Genomic DNA, 23,618 nt, shown 5'->3' with positions numbered 1-23,618 from the left:
ACCTTGTAAAAATGAATGGAACAGCATATCAAACATTCAGAAAAACGCTAACTCCACTACTGGAATATGCTACTTCAGTTCTACACCACAATTCTAAAAGGAAATAGACCTAAATGTACATTACCATACGAGGTCACAGTGACAGAACACTAAATGTACATTACCATACGAGGTCACAGTGACAGAACACTAAATGTACATTACCATACGAGGTCACAGTGACAGAACACTAAATGTACATTACCATACGAGGTCACAGTGACAGAACACTAAATGTACATTACCATACGAGGTCACAGTGACAGAACACTAAATGTACATTACCATACGAGGTCACAATGACAGAACACTAAATGTACATTACCTTACGAGGTCACAGTGACAGAACACTAAATGTACATTACCATACGAGGTCAGTGACAGAACACTAAATGTACATTACCATACGAGGTCACAGTGACAGAACACTAAATGTACATTACCATACGAGGTCACACAGTGACAGAACACTAAATGTACATTACCATACGAGGTCACAGTGACAGAACACTAAATGTGCATTACCATAAGAGGTCACAGTGACAGAACACTAAATGTACATTACCATACGAGGTCACAGTGACAGAACACTAAATGTACATTACCATACGAGGTCAGTGACAGAACACTAAATGTACATTACCATACGAGGTCACAATGACAGAACACTAAATGTACATTACCATACGAGGTCACACAGTGACAGAACACTAAATGTACATTACCATACGAGGTCACACTGACAGAACACTAAATGTACATTACCATAAGAGGTCACAGTGACAGAACACTAAATGTACATTACCATACGAGGTCACAATGACAGAACACTAAATGTACATTACCATACGAGGTCACACAGTGACAGAACACTAAATGTACATTACCATACGAGGTCACAATGACAGAACACTAAATGTACATTACCTTACGAGGTCACAGTGACAGAACACTAAATGTACATTACCATACGAGGTCACACAGTGACAGAACACTAAATGTACATTACCATACGAGGTCACAGTGACAGAACACTAAATGTACATTACCATACGAGGTCACAGTGACAGAACACTAAATGTACATTACCATACGAGGTCACAGTGACAGAACACTAAATGTACATTACCATACGAGGTCACAGTGACAGAACACTAAATGTACATTACCATACGAGGTCACAGTGACAGAACACTAAATGTACATTACCATACGAGGTCACAGTGGCAGAACAGTAAATGTACATTACCATACGAGGTCACACAGTGACAGAACACTAAAAGTAACACATTTCGATTATCAATCCTGACAGGCAAAGTTCAGTTGTTACAACTGCAGGGACCAAAGTACAGCAAGTATCAGGTAATGGTATAAGATATTTTCCAAGTGCTTCGGGATAAATATTCATCCGAGTCTTACATCACTGAACCAATTCACAGATGGATATGCAGAATTATAACAAATTGATTCAATATTTATCCTACACATTTTTTGCCTGGTACTAGGCTACTTCTATCTGGTCTAACCACTGCAATGCCGTTGTGAAAATTGACTCAGCACAAGAACACAGCTATACAATAACACAGTAAAGAATATCCTGATCTTAAGAGAGAAATACGTCCAGCTGGTCTAGTATAAGAACACAGCTGACATCTCATGCTTTCTCTCTAAGGTCACTGATTGGCACAAAAAAATGTTTAAAAAACATTAAAAAAATACAAAGAAAAAGGGTCACTAATGAACTCATACAGTAGACTAGATGGGTTATGTTATGAGATCTAGCAGACACAAGTAATGAATGTGGGGCGGCAGGTAGCCTAGCGGTTAGAGGAGGCAGGTAGCCTAGCGGTTAGAGCTAGGCTACCTTCCGCCTGCCTCTAACCACTAGGCTACCTGCCGCCTGCCTCTAACCACTAGGCTACCTGCCGCCTGCCTCTAACCACTAGGCTACCTGCCGCCTGCCTCTAACCACCAGGCTACCTGCCGCCTGCCTCTAACCACCAGGCTACCTGCCGCCTTCCTCTAACCACTAGGCTACCTGCCGCCTTCCTCTAACCACTAGGCTACCTGCCTGCCTCTAACCACTAGGCTACCTGCCGCCTTCCTCTAACCACTAGGCTACCTGCCTCCTGCCTCTAACCACTAGGCTACCTGCCGCCTTCCTCTAACCACTAGGCTACCTGCCGCCTTCCTCTAACCACTAGGCTACCTGCCGCCTTCCTCTAACCACTAGGCTACCTGCCGCCTTCCTCTAACCACTAGGCTACCTGCCGCCTTCCTCTAACCACTAGGCTACCTGCCGCCTTCCTCTAACCACTAGGCTACCTGCCGCCTTCCTCTAACCACTAGGCTACCTGCCTGCCTCTAACCGAAAGGTTGCTGGATCGAATCCCTGAGCTGACAAGGTAAACATCCGTCGTTCTGCCCCTGAACAAGACAGTTAACCCACTGTCATTATAAATAAGATTTTGTTCTTAACTGACTTGCCTATTTAAATAAAATAAAAAATAAATAAAATCGCTTATAAACATTCACCTAGCAAACTTTTTTTTTTTTTTACTCAGAGCGACCTTTCCAACATAATCCTAAATATTGCGTGTCTTGTTAAAATGAGGTTTTGGTTCAGTCTGCAGTTTGTTCTGAAACACTTGACAGAGACACTGACAGCTGGCTACTGGCTACTGTAAACGTTCACTAGCTGGAATTATCCATGTGTAGAAACACAGCTGGCTACTGTAAACGTTCACTAGCTGGAATTATCCATGTGTAGAAACACAGCTGGCTACTGTAAACGTTCACTAGCTGGAATTATCCATGTGTAGAAACACAGCTGGCTACTGGCTACTGTAAACGTTCACTAGCTGGAATTATCCATGTGTAGAAACACAGCTGGCTACTGTAAACGTTCACTAGCTGGAATTATCCATGTGTAGAAACACAGCTGGCTACTGGCTACTGTAAACGTTCACTAGTTGGAATTATCCATGTGTAGAAACACAGCTGGCTACTGTAAACGTTCACTAGCTGGAATTATCCATGTGTAGAAACACAGCTGGCTACTGTAAACGTTCACTAGCTGGAATTATCCATGTGTAGAAACACAGCTGGCTACTGTAAACGTTCACTAATTGGAATTATCCATGTGTAGAAACACAGCTGGCTACTGGCTACTGTAACCGTTCACTAGCTGGAAACACAGCCTGCCTAGCCATGGCATGAGAAAGCAAGTTTTAGTTGACTAGACAACCCATCTCTAGCGGCTGGCTAGTTAGTTACTGTAGATAAACTAATATAAGGTTAGTGATGGATTATTAACAAGACAGCACACGTTTACCTCTTTTGACCGCCTCGTCATACGAAAGGAAACCTATCCTTGACTCCTTGGCACCCATGTTGCCCTCATTTCACTACGATGTGAGAAAATACATGTTGAACGGCGATGTGTTTTCTCTGTTTTGAACGGACGACGCCCCTCCTCACCGACGCCATGTTTACTTTGATCACATGACCGGAAGTTCCCCGGGTCACCTGATCAGTCGGTATGGAACGGTAGGGCAGTGTTGCACATGATGTATTCCTGCAGGCTATGGACTGAACACAATACACACACTTTTCATATGCTCTTACAAATTACGTAGCACATTTACCCCTGTGTTGCCTAATCGTGTCACACAATGAAACAATTTTGGTCCGTCTACTTTAGGCTAACATTTTGTAAAACTGTCAAAGTTGTCCTTGTCTCTGGCTCCCCCCTGTGAGATATAGTTGAAAGGGTTTTATTATAAAGTTTGCAGAATATGCAGTGCACAAGATAAAGCTTGTCAAGATTCAGTATTGCAGTGTGAAAGTTATATTTGCCTAACAATTGGTCTACTGGTCTAATGCTGTACTTTAGCACTAGTTTATTCGTTATTATAAACTGGGTGGTTCGAACCCTGAATGCTGATTGGTTAACAGCCGTGGTATATCAGACCGTATACCACGGGTATGACAAAACATTTACTTTTACTGCTCTAATTATGTTGGTAACAAGTCTATAATAGCAATAAGGCACCTCGGGGGATTGTGGTGTATCCAGGCTCTCTGTGTTGCGTCGCGCGTAAGAACAGCCCTTAGCCATGGTATATATATAGAGATTTATTTATTTCACCTTTATTTAATCAGGTAGGCCAGTTGAGAACAAGTTCTCATTTACAACTGCGACCTGGCCAAGATAAAGCAATGCAGATTCGACACAATACAACAACACAGAGTTACACATGGAATAAACAAACATACAATCAATAATACAGTAGAAAAAGTCTATATACAGTGTGTGCAAATGAGGTAGGATAAGGGAGGTAAGGCAATAAATAGGCCATGGTGGCAAAGTAATTACAATATAGCAATTAAACACTGGAATGGTAGGATGTGCAGAAGATGCATGTGCAAGTAGAGATACTGGGGTGCAAAGGAGCAAGATAAATAAATAAATCCAGTATGGGGATGAGGAAGATTGGCTGGTATATTGGCCATACCCCCTCGGGCCTTATTGCTTAATTAGAATTACTCAATTCTCTATTATGTGCTGTATACATGATGTTATGTGTGATATAACATGATTATCTGCAATATGTGATCATTTGCACAGATCAGCAATAGTCAAGAATGTTGACACCTAAAACAATAGAAACAAATATATATTTTTATTCACCTGTCTTGAGCCCTATACTATGAATGTAGTTTGAGGAGTTAGCGAGTCAACGGAATTCAACGTGGAATAACCAACACTTGTAAAAGTCTATTTCACATGACAGTCTACTTAATATGCAAGACACCTTTTCTTTGATTTAGGAAAATTAAAACGTGGCGCTGACATTCCTATGGTTTTGATGTTTCAACATTGTCTCAATGAAAAGGTCTGCGTTCGATTAGCAACGTGCAACATGCACGCGTGGTTACAAGCCTGCTAGAGTTATAATGGATAAAGCCTGAGCTGGAATAGGAAGCTAACAGAAGCTGGTTAACCGAAGCTGGCATACTGAAGCTGGCTAGTTTTAGAAAACCCAGAGTAGATCTAGTTTGCTTTGTACTATACCCCTCTGCATAGCCACGGGAAGTAGGGGTGCTGAGGGTACTGAAAAAATATATATAAAATAATTCCCCCAAATATAATATATTATAAAAATGATTATAATTGAGAAAATAATAATGTCTAACAAAAGTAGTGCATTGGGCCCTTAATAGTCCTGTATTAGCGGATATATCGCTCTGCAGCTCCAGCGTGGACACAAATATTTGCCCAGCCTCCGTCTGTCTTCCTCTCATTCTCTCCCTGGACTGTCACTCCTCCTCTTCCTCGTTCTCAATCTCTCCCTAGACTGAGGGTCCTCCTCTTCCTCTCTCTCACTGGACTGTTGGTCCTCCTCTTCCTCTCTGGACTGTTGCTCCTCCTCTTCTTCCTCTCCTTCACTCTCTTCCTCCACTAGACCGTCAACCTCCACCTCTATTTCAGCCCTCTCCTCCTCTTCCTCCTCTCCTTCACTCTCTTCCTCCACTAGACCGTCAACCTCCACCTCTATTTCAGCCCTCTCCTCCTCTTCCTCCTCTCCTTCACTCTGCTGATTGTACGGAGATTGTGACAGCCGGTTAAATGGTGTCCCTTGAGAAGGCAAGGAACTAGATGCAACGTTATGTCAAAAGATGTGCAGTATTATTATAAGGAGACGTATACTCAGAATACGGAGGAGGAATGGAGGGAAAAAAGAGAGGCAGAGGAGGTCTAAGAGAGAGAGAGAGGGAGGAAGACGGTGAGCTTGAGTTGGTTTAAAATGGCGGAAAAAAGGGAAATGTTTTGTTAAAGAAGAATGGTAGAAAGTGTAAGCAGAGTGATCTGAAGACGGGAGGAGAAATGGAAGTGAATGAGGGCGAAGTATCTGAGGTGTTAGGTGTGGTGAAGTTCTCGGAGCCCGAGGCTTGCACACCAAGGGTCAAGATAAAGATGAGTCTGTGACAGTAGGAGTGAAGTTTTTGGAAAAATGTCCCGTGCTTGAGAGGCAGGTTGAGGTTTCCAGGGTTAGAGTAGTGCAGAAGTTGTCATATGCTGAGGGTGTGAAGAAAGTAGAGGAAGATGGGTCAAGGGGGAGGGATCCTGAGAGGAGTGGTAGATCTGTACCAATACAGAGGGAGAGGCCAACAAGTTATATATACTTCAGTGAGATTGGATTTGTAGCAGTTATAGAAGTGGTTATCTACTGTATTGCAGGGATGGAACGTAAGTCACAGAAAATGTTAGTTGTGGTGGTTTGGCACATGTGACTAATACAATTTGATTTGGTGGCAGCTGCAGAGATGTATTTGGGTGTGTGAGACTTGACATCAGAAGAGTTACAGGGTGTGTTAAGTGGTGATGTCCCATCCTTTCAGGTTGTTGGCCTGCGGGAGGACTACGTAGATTTAAATAGTGGATCACTTGCTTCTACACCTGCATTGCTTGCTGTTTGGGGTTTTAGGCTGGGTTTCTGTACAGCACTTTGTGACATCAGCTGATGTAAGAAGGGCTATATAAATACATTTGATTGATTGAGTAGGGTGTTGTTGTTTTTTTTAAATTATTTTTGTGAGTGTAGTGTTAGATGGTAGGGTATTTATTTTTTCAAGCTAATTATAAAGGAGTTGTACTCCAGTCTAGTAGGTGGCGGTAATGCAACATGTACTAGATGCCATCCGCCGTTAAACACCATCGAAGAAGAAGAGCGTAATCACTCTTTTTGACAAGCTAGCGACGACGTTTGAACTTCCGGATCCGGTGTTTTATGTCTGTTTACGAACACTAGCTACAGGTCAGGTTAGTCTGGTAGTTTATGCTTTACCACACAACTTTTTAGACACAGAGGCAAACATGGCTCTTTTTAAAGATGTTATTGCTCGAGGTTGAACAGCTATTACTACAGAGGAGAATGAGGGAAAAAAGACGGAGAAAATTTAGTTTGTCCACTGAACACTACAGGAGGGGACGATGGAGAATTGAATTGAAGACATGGCTCTTGTCCAACCTATGCGAAGCATTAACGGAAAAAAACAACATTTCTAATACTTTCGGATGTCGGTTGCCAGATTTGAGGACTTGTTTCAGCGGCTTGCCTCTCACAGCTTGCCCGTAATTGCTGCAGAAAGGATGTCTGTTACCTTTCGGGTTTTGTCGAGTGACAGCAAATAGCAAAGTATCGCTGCAAATTATAATTTATAATGTAGGAATCCCGACAGTTTGTGCCATCGTCACTGAAGTCTGCCAGTCCCGTAGGGCGGCGCACAATAGACCCAGCGTCGTCCAGGTTTAGCCGGGGGAGGCCGTCATTGTAAATAAGAATTTGTTCTTAACTGACTTGCCTAGTTAAATAAAGGTTAGATAAAATAAAAAATGGTTGACTGTTTCATGTTGTGAGCTACACACTTGGTTTTGCTATTTCTATTATTCACATTTGACATCTAAAGAGTACTAATGACAGTCACTTCCTCCTTGTTTTAGTTGTTCATATTTTTTGGGAGGCTAGACCCTCAAGACATTTACCTAACCTTGTTGTATAGTGGTCATTCAATGGAGAACTTCCTGCTTGGGTACATGTGAGTGTAGAGGTCTTTTCAATAGAGAACTTCCTGCTTGGGTACATGTGAGTGTCCAGCTGTAGCCAATGAGGACCCCTAAGACATTAACCTCATCTACATAGCTCAGTACAAGTTTACTGAGTGACTGATTCAAAACAGTAATATTGTCTGTCACAAATACATTTGCAGACCTTTTTAGATATTTAATTCCTATCATAAAAGGTGACTTGTGAAATGTAATTCACAGAAGTGTGATGAAAGGGGACATAAGATAAAACACTCATGTAAACACCAGTAACATGTCAATCAGGAAATAACCCCACCCCCCAGTAAATTAACTACCATCCTAAAGTATGAGGAAGAAAATGAAATAAAAAGGGGCGAGACAAACGGGAGACGTTCATCAGTAGGAATAGACACCATCCATGGTACCGTGCCGTCAAAGAGCGCAACTCCATCTCTCGGCTATCACCCCCCCCCCCCCCCCCCCCCCCCCCCCCCCCCCCCCAACACCAAGAAGCAGATGGCAAATACAATATAAGCAATCTTAAAACATCCACCTGGGCTCCTTTGAGTTAAAATGTTTACCCAAAATAACTGATTTCACACTGTCGTCTTGTTTTCTGATGATTTAACTAGCCCTGCTATCTTATAACACGGACACTGAATATCTCTAACTAGCCCTGCTATCTTATAACACGGACACTGAATATCTCTTTAACTAGCCCTGCTAATCTTATAACAAGGACACTGAATATCTCTAACTAGCCCTGCTAATCTTATAACACGGACACTGAATATCTCTTTAACTAGCCCTGCTAATCTTATAACACGGACACTGAATATCTCCCACTCACAATTTCTCTCAACCAGAAAAGAGCTGATTTCACATGTTTCGAACTAGGTCTGCTAAACATAAGATCACAATCACACTGACTGTACGAAAGGACTCGGCTGCATGACGAGTACACACGGGTGTCTGACGATGTTTCACGTGAACACCGAGCTAATCCAGTTGTCTGACAGTCGGTGGGGCACAGCAGCGGCAGCCCCGCTCCTCGTCTCTAACCCTTTTCGAGATTGAGAACATACCGGCCCTGAATCTTTCTCCGTGTTTCTCTGATATCAGTATCGGTGTTCAAATGTTGTGACATCTCCCTCCAACTTGTCTTTCACTTGCTTGTCCGATTAACAACCGCATCGAAGGGTTGGAGAAGATATCGTTTAGTTTCACCAGCTCGCACAGAGGCTCCTCTAAACTGGACATGGACTTAATTGCGTTTAGCAAATCTCTAAATAAAAAGGCCCAGTTTGTGTATTTTCTGTAGACCCCTTTAGTCTCTGTGGATATCATTGAAAAGTTTCATGTAAAAAGTTTGCCATTGACAGAATATGCAGTGCATAGGATGAGGCTTGTCTAGATACAGTATTAATACAGTGTGAAAGTAATATTCTAGAATGATTTACCACATGTATGTATGAACCATATTATTTACCACATGTATGAATGAACATATTATGTAGTCTGTGATAAAGTATTCCTCTATGATATCTGATCAGATCGACATCTGCACACACGTCAGCAAGTCAAGAATGTTGACACCTAAACAAAAAAAGGCAGACATTTTTATTTTCTAAAACTGATTTCCAATACATGATAAAATGGCAATTGACATTCAGTGACACAAGATGTCATAACACTTGGTGTATCATATTTATGACCATATTATGAAGGACAGTTCAAAGTATCACCACCTGTATTGTAAGTTGGTACCCAAACTATGATTGGTCCCTTGTTGTTCAGAGATGTAGCCCAGGTCTAGATCTGTAATCTACAGACTCTTTGTCAGCCTACTTCTCTAATCACTCTCACAGGTGAGGTTAAATCCAAAGTATTCAGTCTCTGAATCCACTGTTGAATCAGAGTCCTCTTCCTGTCTGTCATTTCCTTCTAGTGCTGATAATGTTTGTCCCTCTTCCTCTCTTTCTGTCTCTCCTAGCAGGAAACCCCTGTCTTTCTCCTCTCCTCTCTCTCCCTGCAATGTAGATCCTCTGTCCTCCTCTCTTTCTGTCTGTTCTGACAGTGGACTCCACTCTTCCTCATCTCCTTCACCCTCTTCCTCCAGTGGACCCCAGTCCAGCTCTATTTCAAACTCATCCTCCACTGGCCCCTCGTCCTCCTCCTCTTCTTCCTCTCTTCCGGTCTCCTCTGTCGGTTTAGCAGTAGGAGGGGGTCGTGGGCAGACTTCACCGCTGACACTATGTTGGAAAAACAGCTCACAGTCCTCCCTCCAGCATTTGATGTTGATGTTGTACCCAGCTGCCTTCATCTCGTTCTGCTTATTTAGGACATTGCTGTGTGTGGTTGTTATGCCCATCTTAGACAGTCTTTTGAAAATGGGCTTAACTCCCCCTTGGGTCAGTGTGGAGTTGATGACATAGGCCAGTGCAGAAAGCCTGGGGTTTCTACCTCTCAGGGCCACCGAGGCAGCTACACAGTTATGGATGGTGGAACCCCCTGTTGCAGTATTGATGGTGGTATAAAGCCATGGTGTCTTCCTGGACAACTCATCATCCAACGCTTTGTATGAAAAACACTTCATATTCTCCAACGAGGTACTACTCAAGATGCAAGGTTCAAAAACATTAGGGAGGCTTGCATATGCCTTGGCCTCCGCTTGTATTTTGTTTACAATCTGCTTTCTGATTTCTTGGGATATGTTCTCATTTGTCATGGCTAATTTTGCAAAGGTCACCAGATTGCCCATAGCCAAGTTTTCAATCATGCCTGAAAATTCTGAAGCAATTACCTTCCTCTTTTGCTTCCACATCCTTCCCTTGTTGTCAGGGGAACCAACTCCTGGTTTTGGATGACTCCATTTTGTGTCGTATGTAATGACAACCTGCAGAATAATATGGATCAAACATTAGATCTATATTATGAATATACACGTCTAGTGTCGGGGGGCTTGGTGTTGCACGTCTAGTGTCGGGGACAGGTGTTGCACGTCTAGTGTCGGGGGGCTTGGTGTTGCACGTCTAGTGTCGGGGGCTTGGTGTTGCACGTCTAGTGTCGGGGGGCTTGGTGTTGCACGTCTAGTGTCGGGGGCTTGGTGTTGCACGTCTAGTGTCGGGGGGCTTGGTGTTGCACGTCTAGTGTCGGGGGCTTGGTGTTGCACGTCTAGTGTCGGGGGGGTTGATGTTGCACGTCTAGTGTCGGGGGGCTTGGTGTTGCACGTCTAGTGTCGGGGACAGGTGTTGCACGTCTAGTGTCGGGGGGCTTGGTGTTGCACGTCTAGTGTAGGGGGGGTTGGTGTTGCACGTCTAGTGTAGGGGGGGTTGGTGTTGCACGTCTAGTGTCGGGGGGCTTGGTGTTGCACGTCTAGTGTTGGGGACAGGTGTTGCACGTCTAGTGTCGGGGGGCTTGGTGTTGCACGTCTAGTGTCGGGGGCTTGGTGTTGCACGTCTAGTGTCGGGGGGGTTGATGTTGCACGTCTAGTGTCGGGGGGCTTGGTGTTGCACGTCTAGTGTCGGGGACAGGTGTTGCACGTCTAGTGTCGGGGGGCTTGGTGTTGCACGTCTAGTGTAGGGGGGGTTGGTGTTGCACGTCTAGTGTAGGGGGGGTTGGTGTTGCACGTCTAGTGTCGGGGGGCTTGGTGTTGCACGTCTAGTGTTGGGGACAGGTGTTGCACGTCTAGTGTCGGGGGCTCCACCGACATGCATACAGGTTTCAGATGGAAATGCAACTGTTATCGACAGCTGTATAAGATGCTTGGTTAGTATAGCCAGAGTTGATGTCTCAAGAGACAGTCTACATTAGTTAGAGTTGTAGCTATAAATGATCGTGTTAGGATTATAGAGAGGTATAATGTTATAGCTACCTCAGCCATAATGTTTTTCTCGGAGGGCTTTGTAGAGGCATTGCATCTCTTCTTGGCACCCCTGCTTGTAGCTGATGGGCTTTGTTCCCGTTGACGCTTCTTCTCGGGTACCTCATTCAAGGCATTACAGTTAAAACACCTGGTCTTGGTAGCATCTCTTCCTGTCTCTACTTGGCCTTGTTGGGACTTCATAACTTCAGTTCCAAACGCCGGTGTTTGCGTTGCAGCTTTCCAACCTTACTAATGTTACGAAAACACTTTTGACATATCATTGTCGATGTATCTTGGTGCAGTGTCAGGTTTATGCCCAGGGTTGATAACCTAGTCAGAATGGTACAATTCGACTTTGACACAAGGGAGCGCACATGTTGGAGCGAACCAAATATCCTTAGATTTTGATCGCAGAGACGGCATCTATCAAGATGGTTTGCAGCTTTAGGCATAGTTCAACAAAACAGTAGCGCAACTAAACTGGACCATAACAATGTCAACAAACTGAAAACGTCTCATCCCGACTTTCTGGCTGCCAGTGTCGAGATAAAAATCACGTGTAATTTAGACGTATAAGGGCCTGGTTCGACTTATGTTTATCTACCTCCCTAGGCGTGGGAGTAAATCACTGGTCGGTTGAAAGTCAAGGAAGGAAGGTTGCTGTGTTTAAAATGGTACAGAGCCTACAGGTTCAGTACTGGCCCTCAGCTTGATCAACCAAGCAAAAAGCCCAATAGAATCGAGCCATCCGACCAACCTTACCACCACACTAGCCTACCCCTCTTTTGCTTCAATGCTGTCAAAGTGCATGCTTTCTCGCTAAACATTTTTTAAATTAAAACTTAGATAGCTGTATATAGTTTTGGTGTATATTTCCTTTGATACATTATGGGTATTCTTCGTATATTAGAGATAAGTTTTTATTTTATTTTTTATATATCTTCAGTTGTTGCTTCCTGCAATTCCTACATGGAAAAAAAGGTGTTATTATTAAATGAAAGATATTTTGAGATGGTATGGGGATGAGTTCAGTCTCCATGATGCTTGATCCCCCCCCACCTGGTTCAAGTCCTTCATCTTCTACGAGGACCTGGTCCAAACAAATGTCTTCCCCGTAGCTGCAAACGCATTCCTCAAAAGGTCCATATAACATGAGATATATCCCAAATGGCACCCTTTCCCCTGTAGTGCACTACTTTTGACCAGGACGGTCAAAACTAGTGCACTACATAGGGAATCGGGCCCCATACGGCTAGCAAACTGATGTAAACATCTGTGGTGTTGAGATTGACCAAAATTAGGCCCATGTTGCAAGAAGACGTTTGATTTGACACGTTGTAGATAGTAATTTAGTTGTGTGTAACTCAGCCCTTTATCAGTGTATGTATCCCAAATTGCACCCTATTCCCCATGTGCTGCACTACTTTTGACCAGAGCCCTATGGGTAGTGTACAATATAGGGTGCCATTTGAAATGCAGACGTTATGTCATAGATCAGACGTGACGACAAGGCTGTCATGACATGAGCGGAAATCAAGCTGATGCGGTTCTCTTCCAGGAGGCTGCAAGTGGCTCAGGACCCCCGGCATTGTCTAAACCACCACCCTGGTCCCCATCCTCTACTACCCCTCCCCACGGAGCCACCGCCCTGGTCCCCATCCTCTACTACCCCTTCCCCACGGAGCCACCGCCCTGGTCCCCATCCTCTACTACCCCTTCCCCACGGAGCCACCGCCCTGGTCCCCATCCTCTACTACCCCTTCCCCACGGAGCCACCGCCCTGGTCCCCATCCTCTACTACCCCTTCCCCACGGAGCCACCGCCCTGGTCCCCATCCTCTACTACCCCTTCCCCACGGAGCCACCGCCCTGGTCCCCATCCTCTACTACCCCTTCCCCACGGAGCCACCGCCCTGGTCCCCATCCTCTACTACCCCTTCCCCACGGAGCCACCGCCCTGGTCCCCATCCTCTACTACCCCTCCCCACCGGAGCCCCCCCCTGGTCCCCATCCTCTACTACCCCTTCCCCACGGAGCCACCGCCCTGGTCCCCATCCTCTACTACCCCTTCCCCACGGAGCCACCGCCCTGGTCCCCATCCTCTACTACCCCTTCCCCACGGAGCCACCGCCCTGGTCCCCATCCTCTACTACCCCTTCCCCACGGAGCCACCGCCCTGGTCCCCATCCTCTACTACCCCTTCCCCACGGAGCCACCGCCCTGGTCCCCATCCTCTACTACCCCTTCCCCACGGAGCCACCGCCCTGGTCCCCATCCTCTACTACCCCTTCCCCACGGAGCCACCGCCCTGGTCCCCATCCTCTACTACCCCTTCCCCACGGAGCCACCGCCCTGGTCCCCATCCTCTACTACCCCTTCCCCACGGAGCCACCGCCCTGGTCCCCATCCTCTACTACCCCTTCCCCACGGAGCCACCGCCCTGGTCCCCATCCTCTACTACCCCTCCCCACGGAGCCACCGCCCTGGTCCCCATCCTCTACTACCCCTCCCCCACGGAGCCACCGCCCTGGTCCCCATCCTCTACTACCCCTTCCCAACGGAGCCCCACCCTGGTCCCCAGACCCAGAAAGAGCATTACACCCTGGCAGTCATCTATGCTCTGATGCTGTTGCTCACAATGCTCTTCAGATCAGCTTACAACACTCAGGGAGGAAATGACTCAGTTAAGGCCAAGGATGGGGAAATGACTCAGTTAAGGCCAAGGATGGGGAAATGAGACACTTACATATTACTAGTCTGATGGCCAGTACAGGTGGATTACTAGTCTGATGGCCAGTACAGGTGGATTACTAGTCTGATGGCCAGTACAGGTGGATTACTAGTCTGATGGCCAGTACAGGTGGATTACTAGTCTGATGGCCAGTACAGGTGGATTACTAGTCTGATGGCCAGTACAGGTGGATTACTAGTCTGATGGCCAGTACAGGTGGATTACTAGTCTGATGGCCAGTACAGGTGGATTACTAGTCTGATGGCCAGTACAGGTGGATTACTAGTCTGATGGCCAGTACAGGTGGATTACTAGTCTGATGGCCAGTACAGGTGGATTACTAGTCTGATGGCCAGTACAGGTGGATTACTAGTCTGATGGCCAGTACAGGTGGATTACTAGTCTGATGGCCAGTACAGGTGGATTACTAGTCTGATGGCCAGTACAGGTGGATTACTAGTCTGATGGCCAATCTCAAAGTATGACCCCACTGTCTATCCATCCAGGCAATAATCCCTCTAATCTAGACTATAGTACACATGTTCAGAGTGATTTTTTCCCCCCCTTCTCAAGTGATGAATTATCAATTGGTACATTTTAAGCCAAGAAAAATATCAAGGTTATGTTAAACATTCTTCATAAGAATTTAAATGTTTGATAATCTGCACACTGATGAGCAAATGGTCAAGAATGTTGACACCAAGAGAATCAAAATATCCTTTTTATTCAAGTATACCTCATCTATTGATGACGTAGGTCTATTAACGTTTAACATAGATTAGATGAATGCAGAATATGAGAATTTTTGTACATTTCTGGATATATACTGTAAACATAAAACGATTAATATACTTTTCGAATGTACTTAGTGTTTGGTTATAAATCTGGCCTGAAATTCCAATAAGGCACCTGAGGGAAAATGTTCTGGTGGTGAAATGGTGAAATGATCAGTTAAAATACGAACACAGCGTATTCGTACCTCACATGTAAACAAACAGAGTTAAGATGACAACGGGGGGGGGGGGGGTGTACAGTCAACACACAGCAACAAATAAATGATTCCCCCCCCCCCCCTCAAAATCATGAAATTATTTACAGTAACATGCAAATACCTTACTTAACCGTTTGCCTTTTCTACAAATGGAAAACAATCTATACATAGTAAATCCATTCCTTTGTATATAAATATCTTTCTTCCCCATTTGCTTGCCTGACGTACTGTAGTGGTGTGAAAGGTATGATGACTATAAAGCCTCAGGTTCTAATTACATTCAAGCGTTCAACACTTAAAATGCTAAATAAAATGTTAAATAAAATGTATAACTGGGAAGGAGGGTTGTCACTTCATACACCTGCTAGTGAAAAAACATGTTTTGCTGTAAAAGACAGGTGACAAGTTACTTCTAACTTTGCATGTAGTCCGTCTGGCTGTCTAAGCAAAAACGTGTCCGTTTTAGTTGGAGCAGTTTTGGATTGCTTGTGTGGGGTGTAAGAGAAGTTGTGTTCAGATGAGCGATTCGCGTGAACCCATAGTGTAGTGGATATCACCCATAGAAAACAATACAGGCACCCTGGAAACATGGTCACACAAACGCACACTAATACCGCAGGCCTTCAACACGCTCCTTATTTCTGCAGAATGAACTGGTCAATGAACTCATTCTGCTCAGCCTCCACTTTGGAGAGAGCTTCATACTCGATACGATACCTGGAATAGATTAAACAAAACTTAATTAAAACCCAGGTGACTGACTAAATAACCGACTAAATAACCGACCGGCCGACCGACTAAATAACCGACCGACTAAATAACCGACCGGCCGACCGACTAAATAACCGACCGGCCGACCGACTAAATAACCGACCGGCCGACCAAATAACCGACCGACCGGCCGACCAAATAACCGACCGACCGGCCGACCAAATAACCGACCGACCGGCCGACTAAATAACCGACCGACCGGCCGACTAAATAACCGACCGACCGGCCGACTAAATAACCGACCGGCTTTAAGGCCAACCCTTGAGAATGAGACACTGACTGACTAGATTCTCATCATTATTGATTTCACACGTCTTGCATTTCTTCCCTAATACATTTCCCCAATGACGTTCATTTGTTATTTTTTTATTATGTCTTTTTCTTTTACCCCTTTTTCTCCCCTATTTCGTGGTAGCCAAATTGGTAGTTTGTCTTGTCTCATCGCTGCAACTCCCGTACGGACTCGGGAGAGGCGAAGGTCGAGAGCCGTGCGTCCTCCGAAACACGACCCAACCAAGCCGCACTGCTTCTTAACACAATACCCACTTAACCCGGAAGCCAGCCGCACCAATGCGTCGGAGGAAACACTGTATACCTGTCGACCGTGTCAGCGTGCACTGCGCCCGGCCCGCCACAGGAGTTGCTAGTGCGCGACGGGACAAGGACAACCCTGCAGGCCAAACCCTCCCCTAACCCGGACGACGCTGGGCCAATTGTGCGCCGCCCCATGCGTCTCCCGGTCGCGGCTGCTGCGACAGAGCCTGGACTCGAACCCAGAATCTCTGGTGGCACAGCTAGCTGTGATGCAGTGCCTTGTGCCACTCGGGAGGCCAATCACGTTCGTTTCTGCCTTGAGGCAGAGCTGTTCTCAGAACAAGATGGAATAAGAAAAACACAATCGGCTCAGTCTTCTTAGCCTGGGTGCCAGTCCGTTTCTGCTCTCTTGCCAACACCATATGGAATTGTCATTCCCAAACATGTTTGGCTTGACAATGGAGTGGGCAAAAGCACAAACAGATCTGGGACCATGCTACAGGGTCATTCCATGTCATTTCAGAAAATTTCTGTAGTTAAAAAACAGATAAGATTAGCATTCCTGAAACATTATTTTGTTGAAATTGTATTTGACCTAAGAAATTAAGCTAATTGACTCCCACCAAAAATTGTCCCTTTTAATTTATAGGATTCACATAATATTAAACAAAAATAGTACCAAACATCTGATTTAGACCAGACTTCTTCCTGTCACTGAGTAAGAAATAAGGAATCCAACTTTGGGAATGCATTACATAGTATGAAGAAACAATAATACAAGCAGCATCTCCATGTCAGACATTAAGAACTGATACTGTATACTGGTTGTTGGGGTGGGAGTGTCTTACTCATGCTTACAAAGAATTGTATTCCAAATCGTATGTTACGTACTATATTTATTTAACATTATATGAATCAGTGGGGGAACCCCTCCTCCACAATTAAGGTTCCACCAACAACCTGTGATATGAATCCTAGAAATAAAATAAAAAAATACCAATTTGGTTGCAATCAATTACCTTAATTTCTCAGACATCAAATTATATTTCAACATAATAAAATGTTTCAGGAATACTAATCTGTTTCTAACAACAAAAAAACGATTTCAGAACAATCTGATATGGTGGGTGTCAATCATCTTTCTTGTGCCTTTTGAGGTGAATTTTTTTTTATTTTTTTTTAAGTCTTCTTACCTCTCTAGCTGCATCATCTTCTCTGCTATCAGGGCCTGGAGCTGCTGTTGCTGGGCCTCCCTCTGCTTAGCCACAGACTTCAATAGGTTCCTGGCTCCAATAGCCTGGGAGAAGGAGGAGGCAGTGCAGCAGTAGGTTGTTTACCCAGATAAGATGTCCTCAGGTCATTCCCACAGAAAAGTGCAACAGGTATACTTAGTGGCCTAGCTAGATAGCAGTCAAAGTCCACTGTTTTGTTTTCAACCTGAGATTGCTTGCAAAAATAGGCAGATTTTAGTGCCAGCGGACACGTTGATCTGACTGACACGTTGAAACCAATTTACTGAAGGAGTGGACAACAAGTAGCTAATATCGGTGTGTGTGTGTGTGTGTGTGTGTGTGTCTGAGCCCTGTAAAGATGGACTAAGAAACTCACAACACTTAAGAGCCAACGCAGACCCTTACCTTCATCTTCTCTGTCTCTGCCTCTTTTGCCAAATCATCCACCAGCTCGATGAGACCCCCTACTATCTTCTGAAACTGGCCCATTTCTGGGTATTGAATGAATGCACAAAAGTTTGTAAAAACCCTATGCGGTCAACAACATTTGAAGAAAACAGTTTTAACATTTGGAAGAGATGTGAGTGGACATCTCCACTGATCTTTACAAAACAATATTCTATGCAAATTACAGAACCACAGTCGTCCATACCAAACTGCACCCTATTCCCTGGGCACTACTTTTTGCCCAGGGCACACTATATAGGGAATATGGTGCCATTTGGGACACAAATCAGAAGATAATGGACTGCTCTTACTGTCAACAAAGTCTTCACACTCTTCCTTAAGCTCCCTGGTCTTCTGGTCCACCTCTGGTTCCAGAACCCGCAGCTTGTAGAGTTCATCAAAATGAAGACCAGCTTCAGCCAACGGGTCTTTCGCCATGGCCACAAGACCTGTCCCCAAGAGCTGGGTTATAGATTAGGGGGCTGGGAAAAAAACAACTGCTTTAACACCATGGATTATATGGGATGTTTAAGTTTATTTAACCATTTTATTTTATCCTGCATCCCAATATAGTCTAAAAGAAGTTTCCTGTTCTCATCTCTCGATAATCTGCACTGATCTAAGAGGGCGGAATAGGTGAAAGATAACTTGGGGATTTGTGTTATTTTGGGTCAGGTGTGTCACATTAGTATAGTAATGCATATGCCCCGCCCACCTGAGGATATATATTTTTTCAGACATCCATTTCCTGTGTCGGAGGGGTACAACATCTTGTCACTAAAATTGAACGCTTTCATATTTCACTCATGCGACTCCATACTCTTGTCATGTTTTCCAGTTAACGTTACGACCGCGGAAATGGTTTGTAATGACCTGTCAAAACACACCCGAAATGAAACTCAACGGGGATACATTGTCTTTCCGTTGATTCTATGAGAAGGCTTAAGCTTTGTCAGGGATTTAAAAAAAACGCACCGCCTAAACATTTACATCACAGGCATTTCGCTACAACTGCAATACCATCTGCTTTGTATGCGACCAATAACATTTTATTTGAGAAAGAATAAAAGATGTGTGTTCTTTTGAGGAATAAAAAAAAAAAGTACTAATTTAATCCAGTTTAAATGTTTACAAATGAGATGCCCTGAAATTAAAGCAACTTCAATAAACATTGTTACAGCACCTCTCCTCTTTCCAAAGATCTAATTTAACTGTAATCTATATAACAATATGTAAATATGAATAGTGTGTAAACAGTATTTGTTGTCTCTAGGCATCTTTCCAACTCATTTTAATGTGATATCTTATGTTGTTCTTGTCTATAACTGCATGGGCATTAGCTAATGGGGATCCTAATAAACGAAGCCACACAACAGTAATTAATGAGGCTGTCTAGAAAGCGCAGGTGAGTGCACGTTGTCTAGACAAAAACAAAGCGTTTGATTGTTGCAGCCCTGTTCCGCCCCTTTATGTTAACTTATTCATATATGCAAATACACCGGGTGTATTTATGCAAATGAGGCACATACAGTGCATTCGGAAAGTATTCTGACCCCTTTACTTTTTCCACATTGTTACGCTACAGCCTTATTCTAAAATGGATTAAATAGTCCTCCCCCATCAATCTACACACAACATCCCATAATTACAAAGCAAAAAAGAGGTTTAGTTATTTATGCTAAATTATTTAAAAAAATATATATAACTTTTACATAAGTATTCAGACCCTTTACTCAGTACTTTGTTGAAGCACCTTTGGCAGCGACTACAGCCTCGAGCCTTCTTGGGTATGACGCTACAAGCTTGGCACACCTGTATTTGGGGAGTTTCTGCCATTCTTCTCTGCAGATCCTCTCAAGCGCTGTCAGGTTGGATGAGGAGTGTTGCTTCAAAGCTATTTTCAGGTCTCTCCAGAGAGGTTCAATCAGGTTCAAGTCCGGGCTCTGGCTGGGCCACTCAAGGACATTCAAAGACTTGTCCTGAAGCCACTCCTGTGTTGTCTTGGCTGTGTGCTTAGGGTCATTGTCCTGTTGGAAGGTGAATCATCACCTCAGTCTAAGGTCCTGAACGGTCTGGAGCAGGTTTTCATAAAGGATCTCTCTGTACTTCGCTCCGTTCATCTTTCCCTCGATCCTGACTACTCTCCCAGTCCCTGCCACTGAAAAACATCCCCACATCATGATGCTGCCACCACCATGCTTCACCGTAGGGATGATGCCACGTTTCCTCCAGATGTGATGCTTGGCATTCAGGACAAATAGTTCAATCTTGGTTTCATCAGACCAGAGAATCTTGTTTCTCATGGTCTGAGATTCCTTTAGGTGCCTTTTGGCAAACTCAAAACGGGCTGTCATGTGCTTTTTACTGAGGAGTGGCTTCAGTCTGGCCACTCTACCATGAAGACCTAATTGGTGGAGTGCTGCAGGGATGGTTGACCTTCTGGAAGGTTCTTCCATCTTCACAGAGGAACTCTGCTCTGTCAGAGTGACCATCAGGTTCTTGGTCACCTCCCTGACCAAGGCCCTTCTCCCCCGATTGCTCAGTTTGGCCAGGCAGCCAGCTCTAGGAAGAGTATTGGTGGTTCCAAAGTCTTCCATTTAAGAATGGAGGCCACGGTGTTCTTGGGGACCTTCAATGCTGCAGACATTTTTTGGTACCCTTCCCCAGATCTGTGCCTCGACACAATCCTGTCTCGGAGCTCTATGGACAATTCCTTCGACCTAGTGGCTTGTTTTTTTTTTTTTTTATCTGACATGCACTGTCAACTGTGGAACCTTATACAGAGTGGTGTGTGCCTTTCCAAATCGTGTCCAAACAATTATGGGGTATTGTGTGTAGATTGATGAGGGGGAAAAAAATTATTTAATCTATTTCAGAGTAAGGTTATATAACAAAAGGTGGAAAATGCAAGGGGTCTGAATACTTTCCAAATGCACTGTAACTGTCTTTATTTTAACACAAAAAGGTCAAAAGGTGAAAACACTGATACACTAAGAAAATATGAGTGCATTCTAATAAAGAAAGTGAAATCGTACAATAAATGAAATACCTGAATTCCCACCAAAATCCCTGAACATTCATGATTTGTCCGTGCCAGTAAAATGTGCTATAATTCAGTAAATATCTAATGGAATATAAATATTCTAAAAGTTTGGAGTATCTTCATCCATTGCCCAACTTTTGCATTTATTCACAAATGTTTTTTTTAACCGTTTAACAATTTATGACCGTTGCTACATTAGTAAACGCGAGGAGTAGGTGACAAGAGAGAATGCCTGTTAGGAAAATATAGTTTACAATAACAAAAACATACTATTTCATTCTGTGACCTTTGACTAATCAATAGCAACATATCTGATATCAATTAGTTACGAATTAGTTGGCACACATGCAATAACCGTTAATCAGTACTAGACCAGCTGCTACAATATTATGTAGCTAGGTTAACGTTAGCTAGCCAACGCCGGTTCTTCAGTGAGGTCATGCTACTTAGCTTGCTATCTTGATAGCTAATTAACGTTAGCTGGCTATCTCACAGCTTGCCCTGATGCCCTTATCGGACTGTCCTGTTGTGGGAAAAATAGATAGCAGAGGCCAGTAGCAGAGCTAGGTAGCATTTAGCTGACCAGCTATTAGCCGAGCATGAGTTGCTAACTACAATCTGTACAAACGTCTAATTATTATTGTTTACAAGTGGGGGAAAAAACCTCTTAAAATCAGTAATTCACTTACCTTAAATGTATTTAAACGTAATATCAACGTGGCATATAATCCACAGAACACTTCGGCTGCCAGGGAACAGTTGTGTTTGACCAACTAGTGTAACTTCCGGTAGGGAGGATGAGTGCTTGATGGGAATTGTAGTACACAAGCGTTATTTGTAGTAAAACTCGTCGTGTTGCGGGAAAGGGTATCAAGCTAGACCGCGGTGGATGGTGGTTGGAAGAGCGCGTTTGTTTAAAATGGAAAAGCGTCGCGGTAGCTTTTGATGAAGAAGAACATCAAAACGAAACAGCTGCTTTATAAGTTGGATGCACTGATTGTACGGAGATTGTGACAGCCGGTTAAATGGTGTCCCTTGAGAAGGCAAGGAACTAGATGCAACGTTATGTCAAAAGATGTGCAGTATTAACATAAGGAGACGTATACTTAGAATACGGAGGAGGAATGGAGGGAAAAAAGAGAGGCAGAGGAGGTCTAAGAGAGAGAGGGAGGGAGGAAGACGGTGAGCTTGAGTAGGTTAAAAATAGCGGAAAAAAATGTAAGATGGTGTATTAAAGAAGAATGGTAGAAAGTGTAAGCAGAGTGATCTGAAGACGGGAGGAGAAATGGAAGTGAATGAGGGCGAAGTATCCGAGGTGTTAGGTGTGGAGTCTGTGACAGTAGGAGTGAAGTTTTTGAGAAAAGTGGACCCTTGCCTTTTGGCTGATCCATTTGTGGTTTCAGGGTGGGTGAAAACAGTGGTCTTGTGATAATTGTTTGTGTTTCTGCTGGTTAGAGGGAGAAGGTGCTCCGTGATAAACAAATGGGGGCAACAATGTTAATTGGTTTGGTCTCAAGAAAAGGGAGCCATTGAAAGGAGTGATTACTGGGGTAGCGGTAAAAGTTGACCAAGTGAAGAGGAAGATTCCCGGTGTTTGTGCTGCTCGTTGTTTGGTGTAACGCAGACAGGGTGGTGTGAGTGGTGAAACAGAAGAGTTGTCTGTTTTGATGTTGAGTCTTTTCCCTGCAAAGTGATGTTAGGATATTGAAGTTATCCTGTACGAGCTTTTGTGCCGAATACATTACGTTGTTACAGGTGTCAAGCTTATAGTCATGTGGCAGCAGTGTGTAAGAGGGAGGTTCCTAGGTGTGAGAAATGTGCAGAAGAGCATTAGACAAAGGAATGTGTAGCATTGGGGAAAGCAGTTGTATATGTTAATTGTATGGGTGCCCATGGGGCTGGGGATCAGAAACGTCCCGTGCGAGAGAGGCAGGTTGAGGTTTCCAGGGTTAGAGTTGTGCACAAGTTGTCATATGCTGAGGCAGTGAAGAAAGTAGAGGAAGATGGGTCAAGGGGGAGGGATCCTGAGAGGAGTGGTAGATCTGTACCAGTACAGAGGGAGAGGCCAACAAGTTATATATATACTTCAGTGAGATTGGATTTGTAGCAGTTATAGAAGTGGTTATCTACTGTACTGCAGGGATGGAATGTAAATTGCATAAATTTGAGGTTGTGGTGGCAGCTGCAGAGAGGTATTTGGGTGTGTGAGACTTGACATCAGAAGAGTTACAGGGTGTGTTAAGTGGTGATGTCCCATCCTTTCAGGTTGTTGGCCTGAGGGAGGACTACATAGATTTAAATAGTGGAATAGGGTGGTTTTATATTTTTATAAATAATTTTTGTGAGTGTAGTGTTAGATGGTAGGGTATTTATTT

General features: G+C 44.1%; 2 protein-coding genes across 2 annotated transcripts; both read right to left on the bottom strand.

The window, feature by feature from the left end:
• Positions 1–9,460: 9,460 nt before the first annotated feature.
• On the bottom strand, positions 9,461–12,305 carry LOC115206676 (uncharacterized). Its single transcript, XM_029773870.1, has 2 exons — positions 11,505–12,305; positions 9,461–10,526 (listed from the first exon to the last, which is right to left on the bottom strand). Exons 1-2 carry the CDS (start codon positions 11,694–11,696, stop codon positions 9,483–9,485), a joined length of 1,236 nt encoding a protein of 411 aa, XP_029629730.1. The 5' UTR covers positions 11,697–12,305; the 3' UTR covers positions 9,461–9,482.
• Positions 12,306–14,929: 2,624 nt separating this feature from the next.
• LOC115206675 (intraflagellar transport protein 20 homolog) lies at positions 14,930–22,034 on the bottom strand. The gene is made up of 5 exons (XM_029773869.1): positions 21,933–22,034; positions 18,512–18,682; positions 18,159–18,244; positions 17,715–17,818; positions 14,930–15,933 (listed from the first exon to the last, which is right to left on the bottom strand). Exons 2-5 carry the CDS (start codon positions 18,636–18,638, stop codon positions 15,852–15,854), a joined length of 399 nt encoding a protein of 132 aa, XP_029629729.1. The 5' UTR covers positions 18,639–18,682; positions 21,933–22,034; the 3' UTR covers positions 14,930–15,851.
• Between the last annotated feature and the right edge of the window lie 1,584 nt (positions 22,035–23,618).

This window comes from Salmo trutta, chromosome 13, assembly GCF_901001165.1.
Source record: "Salmo trutta chromosome 13, fSalTru1.1, whole genome shotgun sequence".
Lineage (NCBI taxonomy): Eukaryota > Metazoa > Chordata > Actinopteri > Salmoniformes > Salmonidae > Salmo > Salmo trutta.
Note: the sequence above shows the minus strand (reverse complement) of the source record. Positions and strands in the feature narration are given on the sequence as shown.